The sequence below is a fragment of the Bombina bombina genome, chromosome 12, assembly GCF_027579735.1.
Source record: "Bombina bombina isolate aBomBom1 chromosome 12, aBomBom1.pri, whole genome shotgun sequence".
Classification (NCBI taxonomy): domain Eukaryota; kingdom Metazoa; phylum Chordata; class Amphibia; order Anura; family Bombinatoridae; genus Bombina; species Bombina bombina.
Genome location: NC_069510.1, coordinates 41,665,151 through 41,680,071, shown reverse-complemented (window position 1 = coordinate 41,680,071; position 14,921 = coordinate 41,665,151). Strand labels below are relative to the sequence as shown.

The window sequence follows — 14,921 nt, the reverse complement described above, 5'->3', positions numbered from 1 at the left end:
AAAAGATAATATCCTGGGAATCTTAACCCTTGGATTCACACCAATAAAGATATGTACGCCATATTTTATGGTAAATTTTCCTGGTGACAGGCTTTCGTGCCTGTATTAAGGTATCAATACCTGACTCGGAGAAGCCACGCTTTGATAAAATCAAGCGTTCAATCTCCAGGCAGTCAGCCTCAGAGAAATTAGATTTGGATGGTTGAAAGGACCCTAAAATAGAAGGTCCTGTCTCAGAGGCAGAGTCCATGGTGGAAAGGATGACATGTCCACCAGATCTGCATACCAGGTCCTGCGTGGCCACGCAGACGCTATCAAAATCACTGATGCTCTCTCCTGCTTGATCTTGGCAATCAGTCGAGGGAGCAGAGGAAACGGTGGAAACACATAAGCCAGGTTGAAAGACCAGGGCGCTGCTAGAGCATCTATCAGTGTCGCCTTGGGATCCCTGGACCTGGATCCGTAACACGGAAGCTTGGCGTTCTGGCGAGATGCCATGAGATCCAGTTCTGGTTTGCCCCAACGATGAATCAATTGTGCAAACACCTCCGGATGGAGTTCCCACTCTCCCGGATGAAAAGTCTGACGACTTAAAAAATCCGCCTCCCAGTTCTCTACACCTGGGATATGGATAGCCGATAGGTGGCTTCTAACATCGCTAGGGAACTTCTTGTTCCCCCTTGATGGTTGATGTAAGCCACAGTCGTGATGTTGTCCGACTGAAATCTGATGTACCTCAGAGTTGCTAACTGAGGCCAAGCCTGAAGAGCATTGAATATCGCTCTTCGGGAATATTTATTGGAAGGAGTGTCTCCTCCTGAGTCCACGATCCCTGAGCCTTCAGGGAGTTCCAGACTGCAACCCAACCTAGAAGGCTGGCATCTGTTGTTACAATTGTCCAATCTGGCCTGCGAAAGGTCATACCTTTGGACAGATGGACCAGAGATAGCCACCAGAGAAGAGAATCCCTGGTTTCTTGATCCAGATTTAGTAGAGGGGACAAATCTGTGTAATCCCCGTTCCACTGATTGAGCATGCATAGTTGCAGCGGTCTGAGATGTAGGCGTGCAAACGGCACTATGTCCATTGCCGCTACCATTAAGCCGTTTACTTCCATGCACCGAGCCACCGAAGGGCGCGGAATGGAATGAAGAACACGGCAGGAATTTAGAAGCTTTGATAACCTGGACTCAGTCAGGTAAATTTTCATTTCTACAGAATCTATCAGAGTCCCTAGGAAGGAAACTCTTGTGAGTGGGGATAGAGAACTCTTTTCCTCGTTCACTTTCCACCCATGCGACCTCAGAAATGCCAGTACTACGTCCGTATGAGACTTGGCAATTTGCAAGCTTGACGCCTGTATCAGGATGTCGTCTAAATAAGGGGCCACTGCTATGCCCCACGGCCTTAGGACCGCCAGAAGCGACCCTAGAACCTTCGTAAAGATTCTTGGGGCTGTAGCTAATCCAAAAGGGAAGAGCTACAAACTGGTAATGCCTGTCTAGAAAGGCAAACCTGAGAAACCGATGATGATCTTTGTGTATCGGAATGTGAAGATAAGCATCCTTTAGATCCACTGTAGTCATATATTGACCCTCCTGGATCATAGGTAGGATGGTACGAATAGTCTCCATCTTGAATGATGGAACTCTGAGGAATTTGTTTAAGATCTTTAGATCCAAAATTGGTCTGAAGGTTCCCTCTTTTTTGAGAACCACAAACAGATTTGAGTAAAAACCCTGTCCCTGTTCCTCCTTTGGAACTGGATGGATCACTCCCATAACTAGGAGGTCTCGTACACAGTGTAAGAATGCCTCTCTCTTTATCTGGTTTGCAGATAATTGTGAAAGGTGAAATCTCCCTTTTGGGGGGGAAGCTTTGAAGTCCAGAAGATATCCCTGAGATATGATCTCCAACGCCCAGGGATCCTGAACATCTCTTGCCCACGCCTGGGCGAAGAGAGAGAGTCTGCCCCCTACTAGATCCGTTGTCGGATAGGGGGCCGTTCCTTCATGCTGTCTTAGAGGCAGCAGCAGGCTTTTTGGCCTGCTTACCTTTGTCCTAGGTCTGGTTTGGTCTCCAGACCGTCTTGGACTGAGCAAAAGTTCCCTCTTGTTTGCATTTGAGGAAGTTGATGCCGCACTTGCCTTGAAGTTTCGAAAGGCACGAAAATTAGACTGTTTGTCCCTTGATTTGGACCTGTCCTGAGGAAGGGTATGACCTTTTCCTCCAGTGATATCAGCAATAATCTCCTTAAAACCATGCCCAAATAGGGTCTGAACCTTGAAGGGAATGTTAAGCAGCTTAGATTTTGAAGTCACGTCAGCTGACCATGATTTAAGTCATAGCGCCCTGCGCGCCTGTATAGCAAAACCAGAATTCTTAGCCGTTAGTTTAGTCAAATGAACAATGGCATCAGAAAACAAAGGAATTGGCTAGCTTAAGTGCTCTAAGCTTGCCAAGTATGTCATCCAATGGAGTCGCTACCTGTAAAGCCTCTTCCAGAGACTCAAACCAGAACGCCGCAGCAGCAGTGACAGGAGCAATGCATGCAAGGGGCTGTAGGATAAAACCTTATTGAATAAACATTTTCTTAAGGTAACCTAATTTTTTTATCCATTGGATCTAAAAAAGCACAACAGTCCTCGACAGGGATAGTAGTACGCTTTGCTAAAGTAGAAACTGCTCCCTCCACCTTAGGAACTGTCTGTCATAAGTCCCGTGTGGTGGCGTCTATTGGAAACATTTTTCTAAAAATAGGAGGGGAAGAGAACGTCACACCTGGTCTATCCCATTCCTTAGTAATAATTTCTGTAAACCTTTTAGGTATTGGAAAAACATCAGTACACACCGGCACTGCATAGTGTTTATCCAGTCTACACAATTTCTCTGGCACTGCAATTGTATCACAGTCATTCAGAGCAGCTAAAACCTTCCTGAGAAACACGCAGAGGTGTTCAAGCTTAAATTTAAATGTAGAAATATCAGAATCATCTTTCCTGAGTCAGAAACATCACCCACAGACTGAAGCTCTCCCTCCACAGCTTCTGCATATTGTGAGGCAGTATCAGACATGGTTCTTAAAGCGTCAGTATGCTCTGCATTTCGTCTAACCACAGAGCTATCTCGCTTACCTCTAAATTCAGGTAGTCTGGTTAATACTGCTGACAGTGTATTATCCATGACTGCCGCCATGTCTTGTAAAGTAATCGCTATGGGCGCCCTAGATGTACTTGGCGCCATTTGAGCGGGAGTCCCTTGAGCGGGAGTCAAAGGATCTGACAAGCGGGGAGAGTTAGTCGGCATAACTTCCCCCTCGTCAGATTCCATGAAGGAGCAATCAGAATAGTTTATGCTTGCTCCTGCTTGATGCATGCCACTACACGAGGTAGAAGTGGCAACGGTGGAAAAATGTACACTAGGTTGAATCCCCCTGGACCGCAACCCGTATCTGGGTAGCTTGCAGTTGAGTCTGGACGCCATGAGAGCAATCTCTGGAGTCCCCCAACTGTTGCAGATCTCCACAAACATTCGGGTGAAGAGACCATTCCCCTGGATGAAGAGATTGTCTGCTGAGAAAATCTGCTTCCCATTTGTCCACACCTGGAAGTGGATCGCTCCCATTTGTCCACACCTGGAAGTGGATCGCTGATAGCGAACATTCGTGGGTCTCTGCCCACTCCAGGATTCGAGATACTTCCCTCATGGCTAAGGAGCTTCTCGTTCCCCCCTGGTGGTTGATGTAAGCCACCGAGGTAATGTTGTCCGACTGGAACCTGATTGACTTGTACGAACCCAGGAAGGGCCAAGCTTCACGAGCGTTGAAGATCGCCCAAAGTTCCAGGATGTTGATCAGGAGAACAGACTCCTTCCGATTCCACCTGCCCTTTGCCTGTCTGGCACCCCAAACCGCTCCCCAACCTGAGAGACTTGCGTCCGTAGTCACAATCTCCCACAATGGTCTGTTCTGAACGGAGAGAGAGACAGAGACAGACGCCCTCGACCCGTCGTCCAAAGAGATCACTTGGGACAGGTCCGAATGATCGCCGTTCCACTGCCTCAGCATGCACAGCTGAAGAGGCCAGAGATGGAATCTGGCGAAAGGAATGACATCTATAGTGGATACCATGAGCCCAATCATCTCCATGCACCTGGCCACTGACGGCCATGAGAATGATTGAAGGGCAAGACAGCTGGAGACGATCTTGCAACGTCTCTTGTCTGTTAGGAATATCTTCATGGCAACGGAATCTATTATCGTGCCCAGGAACTCCACTCTGGTACTGGGAATCAGACAACTCTTCCCTGAGTTCACCTTTCAACCATGAGATTGCAGAAGAACTCTCGAATGATCGCTCTGCCAACTGGTAGGACGGAGCCTGAACCAGAATGTCGTCCAGATAAGGAACCACTGCAATCCCTCTGGATCTCACTACCGCAAGCAAAGCTCCCAGAACCTTTGTGAAGATTCTTGGAGCCGTAGCCAACCCGAACGGAAGAGCTACAAATTGGATGTGCTGATCCAGAAACGCGAACCTGAAGTGATTCTTGTGGATAGGCACATGAAGGTAAGCATCCTTCAAGTCTATCGTGGTCATAAACTGACCCTCTTGAAACTAGAGCCAGTATTGACCTTATCGTTTCCATTTTGAACGATGGAACAGACAGAAACTTGTTTAAGCACTTTAAGTCTAGAATTGGGCGAAGCGTGCCCTCCTTTTTCGGTACCACGAAAAGGTTTGAATAGTACCCTAGACACCTTTCTGCTAGATGTACCGGCACAATTACTCCTAGAGAGGAGAGATCCCTCACGCACCCTAGAAAAGCATTCCTTTTTTCTGGATTTGATGAGAGATTTGACAAGAGGAATCTGCCCCTGGGAGGATGTGTCTTGAAACCCTGGGACACAATTTCCTGAACGTCTCTCAACCAAGCCTCCGCGAAAAGAGGGAGTCTGCCCCCTACTAGATCCAGAGACGGATCGGGAGCCACCCCTTTATGCCGATTTTGTCTCAGCGGACTTCTTGCTCTGTTAGGATTTATTTCAAGACACAGGGTTTTCCAAGATCCCTTGGACTGCTCAGGCTTTGCAGCAGGTTGCTGTCCTTGGGACTTGTCCAAACAAAAGGGACGAAAATTAAGGCCCTTAGGCTTATTTTTATCCTGCGGAAGAAAGGCACCCTTGCCCCCCCGTGACTATGGATATGAGAGTCCAGGCCTGGACCGTAAATCTTTCCCTTAAAAGGAAGGGATAGCAATCTAGATTTGGACGTCATGTCAGCAGACCACGACTTCAACCATAGGGCCCTCTGGGCCAAAACAGAAAAACCTGTCTTAGCATTCAAGCTAATAAGCCGCATGTTAGCATCACAAAAACAAATTAGCCACCCTCTGGGCCTTGATTCGTTCATGTATCTCGTCGAGGGGAGTTTCCACCTCGACCATTTCAGACAGTTGCACCAATAGGTAGCGTCTCCCGCAACCACAGCCAATGCGGCTGCAGGTTGAAAAACAAACCCTGTGTGCTGAAACAGCTTTCTTAACAGGGTCTCCAATTTTTTATCCATGGGTTGCTTAGACGACGAATTATCCTCAAGTGGGATAGTGGTGCGCTTAGCGAGCGTGGAGAAAGCACCATCCACCTTAGGGACAGATCCCCACAATTCTAGCTGAGAATCTGGAACAATTTTTTAAAATCGAATTAGGGGAGAAAGATGATCCAAGTCTCTCCCATTCATTCTTAATAATCCCCATCTTTACGGGAACCGGGAAAGTCTGAGGTAACTTCGGTTCCGGAACCTCTAGAGTCGCTAACACCTCTTAAGCGTAAGTTCTCCATCCTAAACAAAGTCTGGTTCTTCCGCAGCCAGAGGTTTAGAGGCCACAGTTTCCGACCCAGAGAGAGAGAGGCCTCCGAAGTATCGGAATCCACAGCATCAGCGGATAATTTATTCTCAGATACATCCAACGGAGTAGATGACCCCTGGGAGGGATAGCAATGTTTAACCTTTCGATTGCCCGGGCGAGGTAACACTAATGACCGCAGATACTGCCGTTTGCAACTGCTCAGCAAAATTGGGCGCAACGTGGCACCTCCCGAAGGAGGATTAGATATGAACTGGGGAGCTGCATGCATAATCTGAGATAAATGTAGGGAATGCACCTCACGGGACAGAGACCCCTCAGTGATACTAAACATTTTATCGAGGAATGTGGAACATAGTTGAGGAGACGAGTATACCGAAACCTCCTCACAATAAACACAGGCATTAGATTTAGGTAAAGAGGGAGTACCCTCTAACATATCAGAGTCCTCCATAGCTTGTGCTTTAAATAAGGACTACAGAAAAGATTAAATGGTACCTTTATACTTCCAATAACTGGGGCACTCACCACCTCCTATGACCCAGGCCCTCAGAGAAACTCGTTATTGTCTCCTGCAACCATCGGTCAGGAATCGAGAGAAAAAAAAAAAAAAAAAAAAAGAGGCCACACCCGGTAACATGGAGTACCGTGCCGGACCGCCCCCGCAGCCAAGAAAAAAAAAAAAAACGTGCCAACTAAACAGGCTGCGCAGTAATCAAGGAAGGAAAAAACTTGACTGTTCCACATTACCAGAGACACATCACACATGTCACAACAAAAAACACCAAAAAAAATTCATGTTTACACCCCCCCCCCCCGTTCAATAATCACTTTTTGGAGATATTAACCCTTGATTCTATACAGATAAAGGAGCCACACTGTGAACCTGTCTTCTTGCATTATCATTACAGATTTAAAAAAATTAAACAATCTTACCAGAATCAACACCGTGGAACAGGAACACGGCCTCTCAAGTTTGACAGTGAGAAGCATCGCTCCTGACATGGACTTTAGTGAAGAGAGCAGGCAGTGAAACTCGTCAACACCGATTGCTTAAGGAGCTGTTAATACGAGTCTGCATGGTTTTGCAGAAAGTCTCTTCCTGCATCTCCAGACCCTAACATTTGTCAATGCTCTCACTGAGAGGCTGACAGGACTATTAAAAACTCCAGTCCCATTCCGTAGAGTACTACCCTCCATAATAGGCTACTCCAAAATCTTCCGACACTTCTCTGCCATCCTCCTGTGACGAAAGGCAAAGAATGACTGAGGGGAGAGGGGGAGGTATTTAAGCCTTTGGCTGGGTGTCTTTGCCTCCTTCTGGTGGCCAGGTTCTGTATTTCCCACAAGTAATGAATGAAGCCGTGGACCCTCATTGTATTAGATGGAAATTGCCTGCTCTATCTGAATCATTAAATAAAAATGTGGGTTTAGTATCCCTTTAAGGTCCTTGACTCAAACCACTATCAAAGTTCAGAAATTTCCCAAGAGTAGGTCATTCTTCTTCCATGTCCAAACAAAGGAGCAGCTCCCCAACTACCCCTAACCAAAGCACAGATGCAGAGGAAGAAGCTTCCTTGTTAATTTAGAGCTTACCTTTGTGATCATGGAGATCATTGCACTCAGCGGTTGCTCGCCATTGATGTCCATTACAACCATTTCCTTTCCAAAGTCGCAAAATAGCTGCCTGTAAGGAAAAAAAATGTTCAGTGCCAAATAACCATGACAGACAATAGGATTTATTAGATACTATCAGTCAATCAATTTCCTTGTGCATGTGGTCATGTGTATCAAAGGGATATTGCAACACCACGTTCTTTGTTCGCTTACCCAAACAATCCTCTGGTGTCTGCTACAATGAACTTGATATCTCGGCTGTGGCACAAGTCACCTACACGCAGCTGCTCCTCGAGGGAAGAGTTGGTGAGAATCACAAGCTGTAGAGAGAAGGGGAAAAAAAAAGGGGGGGGGGGGGAAAGAGTACATAAATGGCACATATATTAAAGCTTATATTTTTAACACGTTTTGTGCAGTTAAGGGAAACAGCATTGGCACTCACCTGAAAACCAGAGAGGAAGTCCTCTGTTAAGGGGCCAGTGGAAGCGGTCACTGGTACATATGTGTTAAGTTCTGCAAGTCTTGGATAAGACACCTCAGCTCGATTCTTGCCAACATCATCTTCCCGTAGATAAAACTGTAAAAGAGCGAGCAAGTGATGTTACGTACAGATTAGAGGTGGTATTTGGAGCCTTCAATAGGATCTAAATGTGGAAGGCAGCAGCAGCTCATGGCTCTTATTCTTGTGAATGTTCAATCTGTGCAAATCCTGATCTTAGTGTGAAAAATCCAGCTCCGAAAAGAGACGAATGCCAAGAGTGGTTGTCTTCTTCCAAATAAACATGTCTAGTTCTGATTACAGCTGCATACAAGTTCAGGACACACACATACATACATATTGACTCAAACGATCAAGGTACCTGAGAAGAGAGATCTCCCCATTCAGCGTTTCCCTGATCATGGACTGTGACAGATCGGACTCCTCCAAGGATGATGTTCTTCGCAATTTCCACACCCAGTCCACTCATGCCTGAGATTAGGACATTTGAGTTCTGCATACGTTTCATGGCCTCGTGTCCCAATACATAGCTGGAAGAAAGAATTATTTAACAAACAGTTTGGCACAGACTTAGGCAAACACAGATACTGACCATAAACAACAACAACCCCAACAACAACAACAACCCCAACAACCCCATTCACACACACAAAGTGTTTCTTACGTATGGTACACAAATTGTGTGAAATACCAGTGGCTTCTCAAACATAGGATTCTCTATTTGATTTCTCTAAATATTAAACCCACTTTGCTTTAAGGGACAGTCAAGTCCAAAATAAACTTTCATGATTCAAATACGGCATGTGATTTTAAACAACTTTCACATTTACTTTTATCACCAATTTTGCTTTGTTCTCTTGGTAGGCTCAATATGCTAATTTCTTAAACCTTGAAGGCTGTCTCTAATCTGAATGCCTTGACAGTTTTTCACCACTAGAGGGTGTTAGTTCACGTGTGTCAGATAACATTGAGCTCAAGCAAATGAAGATACCTAGGAGTCAGTACTGGTTGGCTAAAATGCAAGTCTGTCAAAAGAACTGAAATAAGGGGGCAGTTTGCAGTGCTTAGATACAAGGTAATTACAGAGGTTAAACTTATATTAATATAACTGTTGGTTAGGCAAAACTGGGGAATGGGTAATAAAATGGATTATCTATCTTTTTAAACAACATTCTGGTGTTGACTGTCCCTTTAACTCTTTCGCGACAGGGTTAAAGTGTCTACATCGGAAGACCCAAGCCTGACAAATTGCACGATCGTGAGATTTCAATTATTGGATTGCGACTGGGGGCGTCCCTACAACCCTAGGAACGCCCTCCAGACCGCGATCAAATCCTAGAAGCACAGAAGGCTTCAGGACAGCCATTAGCTATGAGGTTCTATTCCGTCATAACGGCTATAAAGCCCAGTGTAATTATGACGGATAGAAAGGCATAATGGCATTAAAAGGTTAAAGTGACTCTGTACTTACAGCTGACGTGAATAGAGCCCCTCATCAATCTCGGATTCATTCCCGTTTCGCGCCATGCCCTAAAAATAACAAGTTGAACGAAAGTTAGGTGGTACATATTGATGTGAACAGTATACACAAAGTGAAACGAGGATTTATAATCTGCAAGAGATAAGCATACTCACGTTCGTTGGTGCGGTCAAGTCCGTACGCACAGAGTTAGAGGATGAGCAATTTGAACCCGTCTTTGTATCAGATCCAGACACGCGACGCTTCTTGGACAACGGCGAGCTGGACATCTATCAAAACACAAAGAGGAAGAGCAATTAACAAAAATACTTTAAATAAAAACAACATGTTGCACTGTCAAGACTCATATTACAGTGAAAATGTGCAAAAGTTACATTCTTGAGCATGCAATTTTAGCAATACTACCCATGCAAGTCTGTGTTTAGTCTATTGCTCTAGAAAGGCACTACAATTGTGTGCTCAAACCCTTGCCAGGGTTAAACACACACACTTGCATGGACAAGACAGCAAAAATGACATGCTCTGGCGAGTTTGAGCATTTTTTTATTTTTGTACAAATGTACCTTAAAGCACATAATATATCTGTGCTACATGCCCCATTGCTTGTGTAGTATAAATGACACGAATGTATCAACAGGTCTCAAATATAGCAGATTACAGGCCCTTACAATTTACATGCAATACTGAATAACTAGTAAACTAAGAAAAACCAAATAGGTTTGCGTCTCACACAGCTCAAGCTTAAAATACATTTGTGGATCACTGCCCCGGGTGTTTCTTCCATACAAAAGTATTCTGTGTATAGAGTTGCTGTGCATCCTAAAATTGCACAGTTTAAAATATTTTTTATTGTTGGTGGTACCATTATTATTATTTGTAGAGCGCCAACAGATTCTTATTTCATTTAGGAATTTTAGTATATGGAACATCAGTTTTAAAAACTCAGCAACCTGATCAGAGAAGAGTCAGCGAAAACAGCTAAAATTATGACACTGTATATTTTTTTTATATATACACAGAAATGATGTCTAACACTGCACAGATTTACAGTGAATGTGTCATACTTCCAGACATGGCTGTAACTGGCAGAGGCCTAGTAATAAATGGAGTTACTGAACCATATGACAATCTACAATGTGCACGATTTAAAAGACCTCATGACCAGAAAGCTGATCATACAAAGTGAAACCACACAAACAAATGAACGCTGTATGACTTGTGGATTAGTTGACTTTATTTATGTTGACCGGTCAGCCTTTACTATTTAGATTAGCTGGCCTGGCAGCCTCTTTGTTAAACAGATGGCAGAAGCCATGGGTGCAGCCGTATAGGTTTGATACATTAGGGAACTGTTCTCATTGAAACAGTGGAAAAACAGAATTTATGTTTACCTGATAAATTACTTTCTCCAACGGTGTGTCCGGTCCACGGCGTCATCCTTACTTGTGGGATATTCTCTTCCCCAACAGGAAATGGCAAAGAGCCCAGCAAAGCTGGTCACATGATCCCTCCTAGGCTCCGCCTTCCCCAGTCATTCGACCGACGTAAAGGAGGAATATTTGCATAGGAGAAATCATATGATACCGTGGTGACTGTAGTTAAAGAAAATAAATTATCAGACCTGATTAAAAAACCAGGGCGGGCCGTGGACCGAACACACCGTTGGAGAAAGTAATTTATCAGGTAAACATAAATTCTGTTTTCTCCAACATAGGTGTGTCCGGTCCACGGCGTCATCCTTACTTGTGGGAACCAATAACAAAGCTTTAGGACACGGATGATGGGAGGGAGCAAATCAGGTCACCTAGATGGAAGGCACCACGGTTTGCAAAACCTTTCTCCCAAAAATAGCCTCAGAAGAAGCAAAAGTATCAAATTTGTAAAATTTGGTAAAAGTGTGCAGTGAAGACCAAGTCGCTGCCTTACATATCTGATCAACAGAAGCCTCGTTCTTAAAGGCCCATGTGGAAGCCACGGCCCTAGTGGAATGAGCTGTGATTCTTTCAGGAGGCTGCCGTCCGGCAGTCTCATAAGCCAATCTGATGATGCTTTTAAGCCAAAAGGATAGAGAGGTAGAAGTTGCTTTTTGACCTCTCCTTTTACCAGAATAAACAACAAACAAGGAAGATGTTTGTCTGAAATCCTTTGTAGCATCTAAATAGAATTTTAGAGCACGGACAACGTCCAAATTGTGTAACAAACGTTCCTTCTATGAAACTGGATTTGGACACAAAGAAGGTACAACTATCTCCTGGTTAATATTTTTGTTGGAAACAACTTTCGGAAGAAAACCAGGCTCAGTACGTAAAAACCACCTTATCTGCATGGACCAGATAGGGCGGAGAACACTGCAGAGCAGATAACTCAGAAACTCTTCTAGCGGAAGAAATTGCAACCTAAAACAAAACTTTCCAAGATAATAACTTAATATCTACGGAATGTAAGGGTTCAAACGGAACCCCTTGAAGAACTGAAAGAACTAGATTAAGACTCCAGGGAAGAGTCAAAGGTCTGTAAACAGGCTTGATTCTAACCAGAGCCTGAACAAACGCTTAAACGTCTGGCACAGCTGCCAGCCTTTTGTGAAGTAAAACAGATAAAGCAGAGATCTGTCCCTTCAGAGAACTCGCAGAAAATCCTTTCTCCAAACCTTCTTGTAGAAAGGAAAGAATCTTAGGAATTTTTATCTTGTTCCATGGGAATCCTTTAGATTCACACCAACAGATATATTTTTTCCATATATTATGGTAAATTTTTCTAGTTACAGGCTTTCTAGCCTGAATAAGAGTATCTATTACAGAATCTGAAAACCCACGCTTTGATAAAATCAAGCGTTCAAACTCCAAGCAGTCAGTTGGAGGAAAACCAGATTCGGATGTTCGAATGGACCCTGAATAAGAAGGTCCTGTCTCAAAGGTAGCTTCCATGGTGGAGCCGATGACACATTCACCAGGTCTGCATACCAAGTCCTGCGTGGCCACACAGGAACTATCAAGGTCACCGAAGCCCTCTCCAGATTGATCCTGGCTACCAGCCTGGGAATGAGAGGAAACGGTGGGAATACATAAGCTAGGTTGAAGATCCAAGGTGCTACTATTGTATCCAATAGAGTCGCCTTGGGATCCCTGGATTTGGACCCGTAACAAGGGACCATGAAGTTCTGACGAGAGGCCATCAGAACCATGTCTGGAATGCCCCATAATTGAGTTATTTGGGCAAAGATTTCCAGATGGAGTTCCCACTCCCCCGGATGCTCCTCCATCGCCAGGGAACTCCTTGTTACCCCCTGATGGTTGATATATGTAACAGTCGTCATGATGTCTGATTGAAACCTTATGAATTTGGCCTTTGCTAGTCGAGGCCAAGCCTTGAGAGCATTGAATATCGCTCTCAGTTCCATTATGTTTATCGGGAGAAGAGAGTCTTCCCGAAACCATAGACCCTGAGTTTTCAGGGGTTCCCAGACCGCGCCCCAGCCCACCAGACTGGCGTCGGTCGTGACAATGACCTATTCTGGTCTGCGGAAGCTCATTCCCTGTGACAGGTTGTCCAGGGTCAGCCACCAACGGAGTGAATCTCTGGTTATTTGATCTACTTGTATAGTCGGAGACAAGTCTGTATAATCCCCATTCCACTGTCTGAGCATGCACAGGTGCAATGGTCTTAGATGAATTCGTGCAAAAGGAACTATGTCCATTGCCGCAACCATCAAACCTATTACTTCCATGGACTGCGCTATGGAAGGAAGAAGAACAGAATGAAGTACTTGACAAGAGCTTAGAAGTTTTGATTTTCTGGCCTCTGTCAGAAAAACCTTCATTTCTAAGGAAACTATTATTGTTCCCAAGAAGGGAACTCTTGTTGACGGGGACAGAGAACTTTTTTCTATGTTCACTTTCCACCTGTGAGATCTGAGAAAGGCTAGAACAATGTCCGTATGAGCCCTTGCTTTTGACAGAGACGACACTTGAATCAGGATGTCGTCCAAGTAAGGTACTACTGCAATGCCCCTTGGTCTTAGCACCGCTAGAAGGGACCCTAGTACCCTTGTGAAAATCCTTGGAGCAGTGGCTAATCCGAATGGAAGTGCCACAGGTAATGCTTGTCCAGAAAGGCGAACCTTAGGAACCGAAAATGTTCCTTGTGGATAGGAATACGTAGGTACGCATCCTTTAAGTCCACCGTGGTCATGAATTGACCTTCCTGGATGGTAGGAAGGATCGTTCGAATGGTTTCCATTTTGAATGATGAAACCCTTAGAAACTTGTTTAGAATCTGGAGATCTAAAATAGGTCTGAATGTTCCCTCTTTTTTTGGGAATTATGAACAGGTTGGAGTAAAAACCCATCCCTTGTTCTCCTAATGGAACAGGATGAATCACTCCCATGCTTAACAGGTCTTCTACACAGTGTAAGAATGCCTGTTCGAAGATAATTGAGACCCGTGGAACCTTCCCCTTGGGGGTAGTTCCCTGAATTCCAGGAGATAACCTTGAGAAACTATTTCTAGCGCCCAAGGATCCTGAACATCTCTTGCCCCAGCCTGAGCAAAGAGAGAAAGTCTGCCCCCCACCAGATCCTTCCCAGATCGGGGGCCAACACTTCATGCTGTTTTGGTAGCAGTGGCAGGTGACTTGGCCTGCTTACCCTTGTTCCAGCCTTGCATCGGCCTCCAGGCTGGCTTGGTTTGAGAAGTATTACCCTCTTGCTTAGAGGGTGTAGAATTTGAGGCTGGTCCATTTCTGCGAAAGGGACGAAAATTTGGCTTCTTTTTAGCCTTAAAAGACCTATCCAGAGGAAGGGCGTGGCCCTTTCCCCCAGTGATGTCTGAAATAATCTCTTTCAAGTCAGGACCAAACAGTGTTTTACCCTTGAAAGGGATGTTAAGCAAAAGCGCTCTGCGCGCCACGATAGCAAACCCTGAATTATTCGCCGCTAATCTAGCTAATTGCAAAGCGGCATCTAAAATAAAAAAGAGTTAGCCAATTTAAGAGCTTGAACTCTGTCCAAAACCTCCTCGTACGAAGATTCTTTATTGAGCGACTTTTCTAGTTCTTCGAACCAGAAACACGCAGCTGTAGTGACAGGAACAATGCATGAAATTGGTTGTAGAAGGTAACCTTGCTGAACAAACATGTTTTTAAGCAAACCCTCTAACCTTTAATCCATAGGATCTTGAAAGCACAACTATCTTCTATAGGAATAGAAGTGCGTTTGTTTAGAGTAGAAACCGCCCCCTCGACCTTGGGGACTGTATGCTATAAGTCCTTTCTGGGGTCGACTATAGGAACTAATTTCTTAAATATAGGGGGAGGACAAAAGGTATGCCGGGCCTTTCCCATTCCTTATTTACTATGTCCGCCACCCGCTTGGGTATAGGAAAAACATCGGGGGGCACCGGAACCTCTAGGAACTTGTCCATCTTACCTAATTTCTCTGGAATGACCAAATTGTCACAATC

The 14,921-nt window shown here is 44.8% G+C and overlaps 1 protein-coding gene across 2 annotated transcripts in view; it reads right to left on the bottom strand.

Annotated features, from left to right (window-relative positions):
• The window catches only part of UBA1 (ubiquitin like modifier activating enzyme 1), a 96,709-nt gene that overhangs the window by 43,030 nt on the left and 38,758 nt on the right, over positions 1 to 14,921 (bottom strand). For both annotated transcript variants that reach the window (XM_053695824.1, XM_053695823.1), the window contains exons 2-7: positions 9,617 to 9,730; positions 9,453 to 9,511; positions 8,343 to 8,511; positions 7,925 to 8,059; positions 7,696 to 7,802; positions 7,462 to 7,552 (exon numbers count right to left, since the gene is read on the bottom strand). In XM_053695824.1, the coding sequence (XP_053551799.1) occupies positions 7,462 to 7,552; positions 7,696 to 7,802; positions 7,925 to 8,059; positions 8,343 to 8,511; positions 9,453 to 9,511; positions 9,617 to 9,730 (675 nt within the window). The remainder of the gene's footprint in view (positions 1 to 7,461; positions 7,553 to 7,695; positions 7,803 to 7,924; positions 8,060 to 8,342; positions 8,512 to 9,452; positions 9,512 to 9,616; positions 9,731 to 14,921) is intronic.